Below are 13,553 nucleotides of genomic sequence, written 5' to 3'. Positions count from 1 at the left end.
TGTTGTCCTTTTCCATTATTTTGTGAATGGCACATTAGATTAGCCTCTTTACAAATAATACTTAGTAGTATTAGGGTACTAAACTGTGCTATCTGGCACTAGATTTATGCTCAACAAGCCAGGCTGTATGCTTCTCATAATTGCTCCTGTCGTTGCACAAATCAGAATACCAGCTTGCACTTTATGCTAGAATAAAGCGTGCTGCACTCTGTGAGGTGCAATAGGAACCTTCATACCACACATGTAATACACACCTATGCTTCAAGAGATTATATAATCAGTTACTTCCTGGTCAAATAGGGTGGGCTGCACCACTAGTAATTCACAGTGCTTCTATAAGTGTCTGAGCTAAGATAAGCACAAAGGGTAGATGGAATGAGAGGAGAAAATACAAAGGTTTAACATTTTAGAAGGAGAACTACATAACTAACAATGTAAAAGCTTACTGTGTCTTCAGCTGTTCTAGGGATGATGAGTTGACAAACGAGAGCAATGCAAAAAAGAGGTATACTAACAATTTATCAAGGTACCTTTGGACTGAAGCTCTAGCATTCATCATGTCAGCTGCTTCCCCCAATTTACAGTGCACTCTCGGTCATCAACCATGTCATTAATAAAAGTCTTGAATATTATGGTCCCTAGTTCTAATCCCTGGGGTACTATAATCATTACCAGCCAGCAGTTGACTGTCAAGGTGTTGGTCATTATCATTTAAGACCAATAGCTCAGCCAAGTTTTCAACCCACTCAGCAATCTTGTTCATCATGCCTAGACTTCCTTAGCTTCCAAACAAGAATGCTACAGGAAACAGTGGCAAAAGTCTCACTAAATCATGGTATGCTACATCCACTGCTCCTCCCTCATTTGCATAATCACTCATTTCCATATAGAAGGCAATCACGTTAGTCAATCATGATTTGTATTTAACAAATCCATTTGACTACGCTTGATTACCCTCTTGACCTTCCTGTGCTTGGAAATGGACTGCAAGAGGATGCATGAGCTATACAGACCACAAAAGGATTTGTCCAGTGATCCTACTAGGGGCTAACGTGAGGCTGATCAACCTCCCACTCCCCATCTTTCTTCTATCATTTTTAAAAGAAGGAAATAACATAGCCTTTCCCAGTCAACAGAAACATCTCCTGATCAGCATGAATTTTCGTAAAGAACCACAGTCTCACAATCACATTGGCTAACTCTTTTATCTCTCCGTGAATTTCAGCCGGACTTGTGGATCTGAATGCATCCAGCTGCTCTAAGAATTCTACAGCCTGTTGCTCCCCTATGAGCTGCCCATCTCCCTTTCAAACCAAGTCAGTACATGCTGCTTTGGGAGCAAGTTTTGCTTGCAAAGACTAATGGCAAAAAAAAGAATGAAGAAAAAAAGAAAAAAGCATCGAGCGCTTCAGCCTTTTCTACAGTGTCTGTAACTAGTTGATTTCCCCCCATCCATCAGTGGACCTATCTGCATTTTCTCTAAGCTTCCTTATGCAACTAATGTACTTTTAGAACCTCTTCTTTTGAGCCTGTACTTTCCCTGTTAGTCTTCATACCTGATGGGCTTTGGCCTTCCTGATTTTTTTGCTAAGTATGCTCATGGTACTTTAATATTCACTTTTTGTTACCTCTTCTTCCTTCCACTTCATCTAGGTGTAGTACACAGAATATGTTATTGCTGCTGCTAGTAACAGGCCATGGGGCTTTATATTAAGTCAACACTGCAAAGCATCAGGGACTTATCACACCTTGTTTGGACTTAAGCCATTTTAGCTGTAACAATACATAGCTGAAGCACCAACTGTTGCCTTATTTGTTTTTCAGCTTCAGCTTAGTGACGTATAATTTTGTGATATAACCCTGAAGAAATCATACAATATATGGTGAAGACCTAACAAAATTAAGAGGTCATTGTGGAACTAAACCTGGGGACCAAGAAGAAAGCAAGTGTAGCAACAGACCCTTTTGGAAACATCTCAAAATAACACCAAGCAGATCCAAGACTGAGAATGAAGAAACTGGCGTTTTATCAACATTTCCTTGCCAGGGAAGAACCTAGGATGTCGATGACTCTCTCTGATAATTTACTGTGAAGAAATACAAGGCAGATATGAGAAGATTTGTGTATATCAGTTAGCAGCAATTAGTATTAATTCGATAATTTGGTCTAAAAGTATTAGTGGTCAGAACCCTTAGTTCAGCAACATATGCTAATTCATCTGTCCAGCCAATAACCATCCTTCTCTGAAATTCTCTGTAATCTCCACACACAAGGCTGTAGATGCCTGTGGTCAAGATCTGCTCTGATACAGTGCAGCTGTATAAGCTGGTATCAGACACCTGTGAAAACAGCTAAGTTGTGGGTGAGTAGCATCTGGGGCCTCCACCCACTGGCTTGAGTTGCATTCAAACTCAGGTTTCTGCTGTTGGTCCTTGCCCAAGCTATGTCCTCGGTATGCTGTCTCTGGCCATACACCTTGTCAAGCCTAGCCTACTCGATTTCCCAGCTTGATCACAGACTCTCCATCTCACTGTGGACTTGGCTGTCAGTAACTGACTCTTGGCTGAAATTGGTCACTGCCACCAGGCCTGATATATTCTTCTTGTTTGGAATCTGTGGGATTGCAACCCTTCTTTGAAAGGCCTCTGCCAGTCTTTCTGTCACCTTTGGCTTCTGTCTCATTTTGTTTTGTGGAGCAGCCAGTTCTTGCTGCTCCCTGACAGCTAGTATCATTGTAGTTGGACTCTCATCACAATATAATAATCATAATATCTCATCATTTGTACTTTGATTAGGCTGTTAATAAATTCTTAGTGCCACATAAAAGATGTGTTTCTTTGGTCCACATATGTTGCACCAGATCCAGAGCAGCGTATGCTTCTTTTTTTGTATGTTAGTTCACTGAGAAGGTCCCTGCATTGCTAAGTGGGTCTTCTGCTGAAATTCTTAGTCTTTGAAAGTAATCAGATGACTCGTTCCTGAGCTGTTAATAAATTTTCTGCAGAACTCATCCAGCTCTGACTACCTTTCTGTACTTTAGTGTCCAGTCTTGAATAAGAGGAAGCATCTCATGGTCATGGTCACAGTAGCCTAAGCTATAAAAGTAACCAAATTTGTCTTCTCCATCCTTTCTAAACAGCCTGCACCCATCCATAACCACGCTCCAATTTTGCAGACTATCACTGACTGTCTTCATGACTCTGATCACATTGTAGCCTTGCAGCTGGCCTGGAATTGCTGTTCTTCCTGTTTCTCCTGTTTGCTGCCTAAACTCTGTGCAAATGTATGCAAAAATATTTGAGGAAAGAATGCCCACAGAATATTCAAGTCTCCTTCAATCTGTTCAAGGTTTCCTTGGCTGTAGAGGGAGTATAGATCTGTGTATTCCCTATATGAATGAACAGCAAGGTATAGTAACTGCAAGGTCAGATAAGCCTTGGCAATACTTTCTGCAGCATCTCACATTTGAGCTCCAAGAAAGCAGCAAACTTCCTGGGATGATATGTTGTTATATAAATTGCCAGCCTTTGTCCAATGCAAGAAGAAAACTCCAACCGCTAGCATTGCTTCCTGTTTCAGAGTGCTGGTTCTAATCAGAAGACCCAAGATGCTCAGCCCAGGCTCTTCCCACTCAATGGAACTCCTTTTCCCCATCGCTCTTTGAGAACTCTGAACCTAATCTTTAAAGGAACAGTTGCAGATGGAAATGAGAGTTCCCCATTGCTGGGACTCTGTGTCTTCTTGATGCTTCTGTCTTCTTTTGGTCACACCAAACTTCTCAGCCTAGAAGGGCTTGCCTCTTGTTTCTGTAGGGTCTCTGCAAAAGTCCTGTCAATCTCTTGTTTATTAACCTTGATGCAATAAAGCTCCTACCTCTGGCACCACAGGAACTCTACCAGAGCACACATCTAACTGGTGAGGTCATTGCCTTTCATAGCGCAGTGCAAGGGAGAAACCTCAAGAGCTCCCAATTGCCTCAGACCAGGGTTGCAGCATCCACCCTCAGAACTTCCACTTAGATTATAGAAGTAATGATTGCACCATCCAGGGCCTGAGAGCTGCCCCTGTGGTGTGTTGTCAACATTTATGCACTCTTTTCTACTATGAGCGGCACTTTTGAGCCTTCTGTATGTGCACTGAATACCAACTGCTGCATCAACTGCCCTGTTACTGTGTGCAGACCCAGCCTGCAATGTTCCTTGACACTTAAGAGTGCCTAGATGCCAGATAAGTAGGAAACTGGACACAACTCTGTTCCCCTCTCTGCCAGGTCTCCTGCTCACCAGGTAAACTCTGGCACTCTCCCTGAGATCCTGGCCATGATTTACTTAGCCTGTAAATAGTGGATCCTCTGCATGCTGTTGCTTCCTTCTCTGTTGTCCAGAAGAGAACGTCAACAGAAACTTAGATGTGGTATGACCACTTATGAATGGAACTCTATTTTGTGACCATTGTGAATGAAACTATTTTAGCAGTTAAACATGGGAAACTGCACTAAATCATGCCAAAAAGACTTGGTCAGCGAAAGTATAGAGCACTCAATCGTGAGACCAAAATGCTCTTGACCACGCACTATTTAGGTAAAAGAATCTCCAAGATCCCCCATATATGAACTGTATATGCAGCCAAAGCTGTATTTCTGTATTTTTAATTCATGTCTCAGAAGGTGTAATTAAAAAGCATGAGTTCAATGCAACAAATAGATATGAATCTACATTTTTTCAAAGTCACATTTCTTCACTTATTCTACGTGCCACAAACCCCAAATCATAGCGTGAACGTGTAAACCTGGCTTAACTTTTGCACAGGTTTGATCTTGCTATTCTGTTATGTTTCCCCATCCATGGGGTCTGTGTCAGTGGCCACTGGAAAGTTTATCTTCAATTTTTATTATACATAGATGCCAGGAAATGCTTTGGCACCTGTTTTCTGAAGCTACGTGTAATGTTGGACAAGGTGGAGATTCAGAGAACCTTCTAAAGCTCTCTGCTTCACTCAGTGAAATGTACTTTCACTGAGTAAATTTCAGTCATCAAGGAGAATCTGGGACTTCTAATTTCAATTCTACAGCATTTGTGAAATCTCAGTATAGAGAGCGACTTGGAGATCTTTGATACTTCTGGATCCTCTATTATTTTTTAAAGTATGTTTGAATTTATTGCTGAAACATACTTGTTGGGAATGTCAATCAGAAAAATAACCCCTAATGTTTTGTCCCTACTACTCCTTAAGCTATCTAGAATCTGACAAAATGGTATAAAGTACTTTGGAAAATAACTGAGGAACAAAACCAAACCAAAACATTAGCTATTTGGCTTAGACATACAGTTCGCAAAACACACCCCAGGATACCTCCTATTGCCTAAACGCTATGGTGCAGTCCACAGCCAACAATGAGCTGCATGCATACATGAGGCTGTATCACCTAAGAGGTCTACTGTGAACAGTTGTTAGAGGCTTGCATTATTTCTTAGCTCCCACAGATTTTCAGGGTGAATGTGATTGATACACAATATATCTGTTGCCAGGAAATGGAATGAGGCAAATGTAATTACATCCCACTCTCACTTTCAAGGCAATCCAAGGAGCTTAAGTTCCTCCCCCCTCCCCAAAAAAGTCCAGACCCCTGTACCTGTCAGCATGACATCTACCACCACGTTTTCAGGAGTTGGATTTTTGAAGGATATGGTGACCGAAGAACACTGGCCAATGAATGAACTTATGCTGGTTGGTTCCATCAGCTGAGGAGGAAGACCAGTCCCCGAAAGGTAAAATATCCACTCTTTAAGCTGTAGATGAAATATGTGTCATTATTTATTACTTGATGAAAGAGATACGTACATTTTAAGGCATTTTGCCTACTTCTTCTTGTGTTCTATGCCTCTTTTCTGTGTTAAGTAAACTGCTGTTTAACGCTTTCTTTCTTCTTCCCTCAAGCTGTTATGTTACTCTAAGTATTTCTATCTGGAAATCAATAGTTCCAGTCTGGGAGATGTTCACATCTCCTCTTTGCATTTAACTTCTGAGCTACTCTGAGCACAGAGTATTTAACTTCCATGTAGTTACTCAGAGCTTCCAGCATAGTGAATGGAAAGATGTAGGTGGTTGTGAGAGGGCAATTCAAAGCATGTGTATCAGAACCTGAAAGCAGATGAAGTGAGAAGTTCTCTTCAGAAGACAAAGGAAGAAGGAAAGTAATTATTTGATGGAACAGCAGTAGAATCACAGGAAAAGCTAAAATTGTTGCTCCAAAGATAATAAAGTACATTAACCACTATACACAGAAGAATCAAGAATATTAGAAAGAACTAGTAGATATAGAGTATCACCACAGAGCTGGAAAAAAAGGAAAATATAATGAAACTGATGTGTTAATTTTGATCTTTTTTTCCAGCATGGCAGCAAAGAGTTGCCTGCCCCACATTTACTGTTTTAAAGTTATAAAGAGTGATATTAATAATGCCACTCATTATGGACTCTTTAAAGGTGAATGAGCATCAAAGGTGAATGGTAAATACGAAGATACTACCATTATTTTAAGGAAAATGTTTAATTGTACATTTACGTTGCTGCCTTTAAATAATAACAATGCAGACTAAAATCTAAGACTTACTACAAACTGCTGAAAGTGACACTTTGATCTATTTTGTTCATTATCACTCAAAACTCTATGCATCGCAAATAGAAAATAATAAACAAAATCAAAACACTATTTTCATTACCTGAAATATTGCATTTACTTCTGCATAGCCTGTCCAAAAAAATTAAGGAAAATATGTAATAGGCAGGGTTCAAACCCCTAACAACAAATTTGGAAATACTTACAGTAAAAAGTGACTAATATATTGAGAGTTCTCAGCATAAACAGGGATAAATAAAGTGGCACATTGTATGTCTTCAGAAAATAGCTTTGGACAGCAAAATTGCATGCCTTTATTAGCATTTTATAGAGAAGCATTCAATCCAACAAGAAGAAAGACATTTAATCTTACTTAAAGAAATCTTTCGGTACAAGTCATCCAAGGCTACAGGATTTTAATTACAAAAAAAAAAAAAAAAAAAAGAAAGACCGCAAACAAAAAAAGCCCAACCAAAACCCCAAAGCAGGAAGAACTGTTTATAGACTGATGTAGAGAATACGCAATGCTACAAGTCAGAATATAAATATAGACCCTATGTTTTGTTTAGGATTTAGACAGTGATTTATATCACCTAGTTTGCAGGGGCTTCTGCATTACTCAGACTAATAAGAATTAAAAACTACCCCCCTTTAAAATTACATTTTACATTGTTATTGTTGACTTAAGCATGACTTATAGCCTGTTTACAGTTACAGATTCATAAGCAGGAAGCTAGCACTGCTCACTATTCAGATTCTGACAGGAAGGCAAATGCTGCTGCTATACAGATTTTGAAGCAACACAGGACTAACTCTTTGGTGAAGCCCATTTGCTGGTCATAGTCAACAAGAAACTGCCCAACTGGTGCCAAGCCAGCACGCCATAGTGTTTTTGTTCCTGACCCATGTTCTTCCTTACCACATCAGCCTCAAGAATTTAAATGCAAACGAATGGCTGAGCACACTTTGCAGGCTTATTTTGAAGGACTGGAACACAGGCATGAGAATGCCAGAAGACCATGTTTTCAGAAAGCTGAATGTGTCAAGCTAGTAGTGGTCTATACTGGCTTTGTACTTGCTTACAAACAGAATAACAAAAAAAAAAAAAAACCCAAACAACTTTTTTTGCAAAACTCTTAGTACAGAAGTTATGAGGCAAACTTAGTGTAACATTGCTTTCCAGGCCCACTGTAAATTTATGTGAACCATCTTGCTCACAGTGAGTAATTTTACACTGAGGAACAGTGCAGGGGTGAGAGGAGTACACATCAACAGAATCACAGAATCAGTGGTTGGAAGGGACCTCAGGGATCATCTAGTCCAAGCTTTCTAGGAAGAGCAGAGACTAAACAAGATGGCCCAGCACCCTGTCCGGACAACTCTTGAAGGTGTCCAACATGGCCGAGTCAACCACTTCCCTGGCGAGATTATTCCAACGGGTGACTGTCCTCACTGTGAAAAATTTCCCTCTCGTGTCCAATCGGAATCTCCCCAAGAGCAACTTGTGTCCATTCCCCCTTGTCCTCTCCTTGTGACTCCGTGTAAAAAGGGAGTCTCTGTCTTCTTTGTAGCTGCCCCTTAAGTACTGGCACATGGGGATGAGATCCCTTCTGAGCCTCCTTTTCTCAAGGCTGAACAAACCCAGCTCTCCCAGCCTGTCCTCGTATGGCAGCTGCCCAGTCCTTTGGTCATCTTGGTGGCCCTTCTCTGGACCCCTTCCAGCCTGTCCACATCCTTTTCGTAGAGTGGGGACCAGAACTGGACACAGGACTCCAGGTGTGGCCTGACAAGCGCTGAGTAGAGAGGGATAATGACTTCTTTATCTCTGCTGGTGATGCCCTTGTTGATGCAACCCAGCATCCTGTTGGCCTTCTTGGCTGCAGCAGCACCCTGTTCGCTCATGTTGAGCTTGTTGTCCAGCAGGACCCCCAGGTCCCTTTCCACAGAGCTGCTCTCCAGCCAGGTGGATCCCAGTCTGTGCTGCACTCCTGGATTATGTTTTCCCAGGGCAAGACCTTACACCTGTGCAGGTTAGCTATAAAGATCAAATTTGAACTTTATTGCTGAAGGCTCAGGCTCATGGTCTACAAACATTAGAGTCTCTAGCTTCCACTGATTATTTGTGGTTAACAAACAGAGCCATTTTGAACCCCATTACTTCTAGTGTTGAGCACCTTTAAAACAACACACTGAAACTTTGACAAACTGAGCAGCTAAAGAAGGTGCCAAACAAAATTAGCAATCTGGAAAATAAAACAAGAGAACCAAAAAATTATACAGATTATAAGACAGGCCTGCCTTGCCTGACCTGCAGTTACTGTTCCTCACTGACTCATTTTGTGATGGAGCTAAAGATCATGTATGCTCAGTGCAAGAAATCAAGAGGAAAAATGATTTAGAAAACCAGAATCCTAAGGCAAATAGTACAAGATAAGATCTCATATTTGGCTCAGTTTCTCTCTAATATTACCTACTACTGTAAAACGTTCTACATTACACCTGGATGTTAGCAATGTGGTATAATAGGAAATACAGATTTGTTAGAACTCTGGGTATGGGTTATGTTCAAGCTGGCCTTCCAGTTATGCTGTCCCAACAAACTTAACTTCAGATTTTCACAATGATTAGAGCTAAACTCAGATTCACTTTGTGAAGAGCTCTTCATACAGCTTCAAACCAGAAACAAATGAAGCAGGTAATAGCACAGAGCAGTTTCTCTCAGTTCAGCAAAGCAGCACAATCAGAAATGCTTAAGGCTTATCCTATAAGTACTGTCATTAACTGATTTTAGATTAGTCAGCTATTCAGCTATCAGATGGGTTAGGTGTCCCTTCAGATATATTTAAACACAGAAATCAAGGGAGGGAAATCAATGTTACAGGTTACATTAAACGTTGTTTGAGGCAGCCACCACTGACGAGAAACATTCTTCAAGACTTCATTAAAAAGGGCATTTATATCTGTGCAAATATTCAGTCAGCTATCAGTATAACAATTAGCAAACTAGAACAGTCTGGGATTAATTTAGTAAGCACTGTAGCAGTGAAAATTAATTAAAATTTACAAAATTCAAAAGACTCAGGCATAAAAAGAGCACAAAGAAATTACAAAGGTTATACCAATATACTGAAATGGTTAAAGGGGTCTGGACAAAGCAGCTAGAAGGATGGGATGCTGACTAAAGTTCACTGCAGATAAAAACTGGGAGATTTGCCATGACTTGAAAGAAGATGCACTGGATGACAAGATTCAGGTGGCAGGACTCAATTGCTCCTGAAAGGTTTAAATGAATTATTGTATTGTTTTATTGCTTCTGTATTTGGTAAAGAATTTCTTTTTTAAAAATTTAGATAAGATCTCTGTGTACCATTAGGATCCAGACAAGATAAGGACATTCTGTCCTCTTGAACTGGCCTTGGATATATACTATTCATATAAGAATTGCTGTCTCCTTGTTTTTATCCTTAATAAATGCTTAAGAAGAGAGATCCTGCAAATAAATGCTGTGCTAACAGCACCTACAAATAACCTCTCTGTTCACCTTACTTTATGAGGAAAAAACCTGCCACATCACTTCTTTCACCATTTGTTTTATTCATATAAAAGAATATTTGCTTTTGCAGTATTACTTAAAACACTTCTGAAAACTCTTGGTAGCACTTAGCTGGAGTAATTCACAGGTCAGCAGTCTATTAGGATATCTGGAAGTCCAGAAAGACTACAGAGAGGAAATTGCACAGAAAGCAAATGCTTCATTCAACCACAGCTCATGTGATGAAATATCATCATGCATATCCTATTATCAGTTGTTCTTTTTATTTCCAGTTGTAATTTTTAACCATCAAGTAGGTCACATTGATGACTTATATTTCTCTATTTACTTGTTTATCATTCAAAATCAGAGAAATTCACAGATTAAAAAATGTCAGCAATTCTAGGATGCTCAAAGTAAAAACCATTTTCAACCAAACTGAAAGGAAGAATTCACTTTTTCAAGTGCGTGACCTTCCAAAGTTCAGATCAGGTAAAAAATTAAACCATTTAATTTTGTTTGGGGTTGGGAAAAACTTCAAGAAATTTAATTTGAGAGGTGACAATGCTAAGAAGTGCCAGTTTCTGGTGTTAAAAACAGCAGAACTAACTACCAAGAAAGCTAAAATTATTCATTACTTATGCTAGCTCCTGAGCCATTACACAACATTTTAATACCGTAAACAGAATAATTTCGGTGTAAAACTAAGGTTAAAACATATAACTTTTGAAAATCTTTGCATTTGCTTTTTCATTATGCATCCAGCTATTAAATTTCAACTTGACCTACAGACTGAAACCCTTACTTACATGACTATTAACAATATTATCTAATTTGAATTCAAATGTTGTGGGCAGCAAACATAGTATCATACCTGTGAACATTTGAAGGTTATTGATGCCTTGTGATTGCCTCTTCCAAGAGCAGATGGACAGAATTGCACAGGTACTTCAGTGGTGGAATGAGGAGTGACAATCAGCTGTACAAATAGAAGAAAGAAGCAAAGGAAAGAGCGGGGGGGGAAAAATCAATTTTTTTCAGTGTGTTTCTGGTTTGTGCTTTGTATCGACAGTGTTGATGTTTATGTGATTAATGTGTTCCACCAGATGCATTCTCTCCTCTCAGCAAGCATAAGCTGCTAAGGCAGCGAGTGTATTGCAGTAAACAATCCTAGTGGCAGTCACTGCACGTTCATTCCCCAGAAAGTACAGACTAGTGTTACAGATTGCTGCAAGGACATGGACACTAGCTCTCACAAATCCCATTCAAACATGACTTTGGTGTCTGATCAAATTGATGACACTGAAAGGTTATCACATCGACCTCCAAAGGCATGAACTGGCTTGCAAGGGAAATACATCGTAGGTTTTAATAAACTAGTGCTTTGTCTCTCTTCCGCTTACCTTTATCTAAACTAACACTGTAAATGATGTTGCTAGTTTTCATGTGAAGTATACTACTTGAGTCTCAATTACACAAGCGAAGTAGCTGACTACAACGGGGTCATTAATGTTTTTAAGAACTAGATAAGCAGTGAAAGAATAAAATTATGAATAATAAAAATGCCAATGCATTGAGAGAATGATCAGTTAGAATTATTGAATACAAAATTACCATGTCTGTTTTTTTAATTTAAAAAAGTACTAGGCTTTTAATATCATACATGTCAACTAATAAAGGTTGTCAAAACAACACCCTACAACAGCTGGCACTGACAAGCCCTTTTATAAAGCAAATGTCGGCCCTGGTAGAATGGGCAACTAACAGAACAGGAGTTATTAAAACATTCATTTTTGTTTGCTACGTTTGATGGTTGCAAGATGCCTGACTGTACCAGCAAGCCCTGCAACCTCTTCCCACCCCAGGACTGCCTGTGCTCTAATACGGTGCTTGGCTTGGGGCTGAGGAAGGCTTGACCGTATGGCACAACAAGGCAGGGACCTTTACCAGTAGCCCTGTCCCACCACACTCAGAGACAGTGAGCAGAGCCAGGATGGGGAGAGGGATGGGGGCCCACTGCAGCACTGGGACCACCGGCCATGGCTGCAGTGCTGAGGCCAAACTGGAGGCCCCAGAGGGTGAAGCCGGGACAGAGGTGTCCACTCCCAGCCCAGGGCAGAGGCCCCTGATGAGGCTTATGTTCCTTTTCCTCGCTGCCCCATGGTTTCCCCTGCCATCTCAGAGCTGGACCCAGGCAAGGGCCACAGGCATCCTGGTCCTGCTAGTCATCTTCTGGGTGTGTCTAAAGAGTACCAGCACAATTACAGACTCGGATGCTGGTTTACCTTGAACAACAGATGTTTCTACCAATGGCAGTGGGAGCTAGATTGATCAGAAGAGAGGACAGAGCTCAGATGTGGTCAACTAATGCACAAAACCTGAAATGGTACTTTTCTCTTTTGGGCGGCAAGTCTTAAAATAATTTATCAGAATATTGCTGTAACAGTTTATCAGTTTGAAGACATTAACTGTCTTGTCTGTTGCAGGGGTGGTATTGTATTTTTTCAAACTTTACAAAATTAATTTTACAGTTTCCACAGCAGGATAAAAAACATTTCTGGAAGGGTAAGTAGGTGGGTCTCATGCACACAGCATGCGGCTTGCTGCTCTGGGCCCACTCCCACGTGGCTGGTACAGCACCTGCATCTCGTATACAGGGAGCACAGCACTGCTGCATCGCCCACACTTCACAATCTCGTACATCCTGTAGGTGAGTGATAATTTGAAAGCTCATTTGCCACCAGCAGTCAGCTGTCACCAACCCACGCTTGTCACCTTTGTATTACCCAGAATATCAGACCTGAGGGAGAGCTACCTCCTACAAACCACCTCCGTCCCCATCTGCCCCACTGCCCAGAGTTCATTTAGCTGTTCATCATCTAAAGGAGCCTGAACAGCTCATTTCTCAGTGAGTTCCTGGGCATGCTCAGTATCCAGAGACCTTTTTTTTGAGATTTTGTACTTTCATTTGCAGTCTAGTCCTACCTACTTTTGTCCAAACCAGCCAGCCCCATTTATCAAATGAAAACTTACAAATGGAGAAAGAACCCTAATGATTACCCCCTCACAATACTTTTGAACGAAATGAAAAAGCAAGGTAAAGACTGGTTGTCACAGCATAAGAAACACAAAGCTTAACATCCCCATGACTGTTCCCCAGAAACTCATAATGCCCAACATGCTAATGAAAAACAAGTTAGGAAACTTGCAGCAATTTTATAGGAGTTCACTTCTGTTCCAACTTTTAGAGAATTTGGCAGCATTTATAAAGATGTTAAGTTAACCCATACAGTGTAAGGATGACAAGAAGGGAAACAAAAATTAGGTGTAGCTTGTTAAAAAAAAAAAAAAAGCAAAAAGATATGAGAGTCCAAGTCATATTAAAGGAAATCCTGGAAAAC

At 40.4% G+C, this 13,553-nt stretch overlaps 1 protein-coding gene across 1 annotated transcript in view; it reads right to left on the bottom strand.

Annotated features, from left to right (window-relative positions):
• CFAP47 (cilia and flagella associated protein 47) overlaps positions 1-13,553 on the bottom strand; it is a 346,829-nt gene that overhangs the window by 71,717 nt on the left and 261,559 nt on the right. The window contains 2 exon segments of the mRNA XM_064473493.1: positions 5,634-5,790; positions 11,027-11,131. Of these exon segments, the coding sequence (XP_064329563.1) occupies positions 5,634-5,790; positions 11,027-11,131 (262 nt within the window).

Source organism: Phalacrocorax carbo, chromosome 1 (genome assembly GCF_963921805.1).
Source record: "Phalacrocorax carbo chromosome 1, bPhaCar2.1, whole genome shotgun sequence".
Taxonomy (NCBI): Eukaryota; Metazoa; Chordata; class Aves; order Suliformes; family Phalacrocoracidae; genus Phalacrocorax; species Phalacrocorax carbo.
The sequence above is the reverse complement of the archived record's forward strand: the minus strand, read 5'-3'. Positions and strand labels throughout refer to the sequence as shown.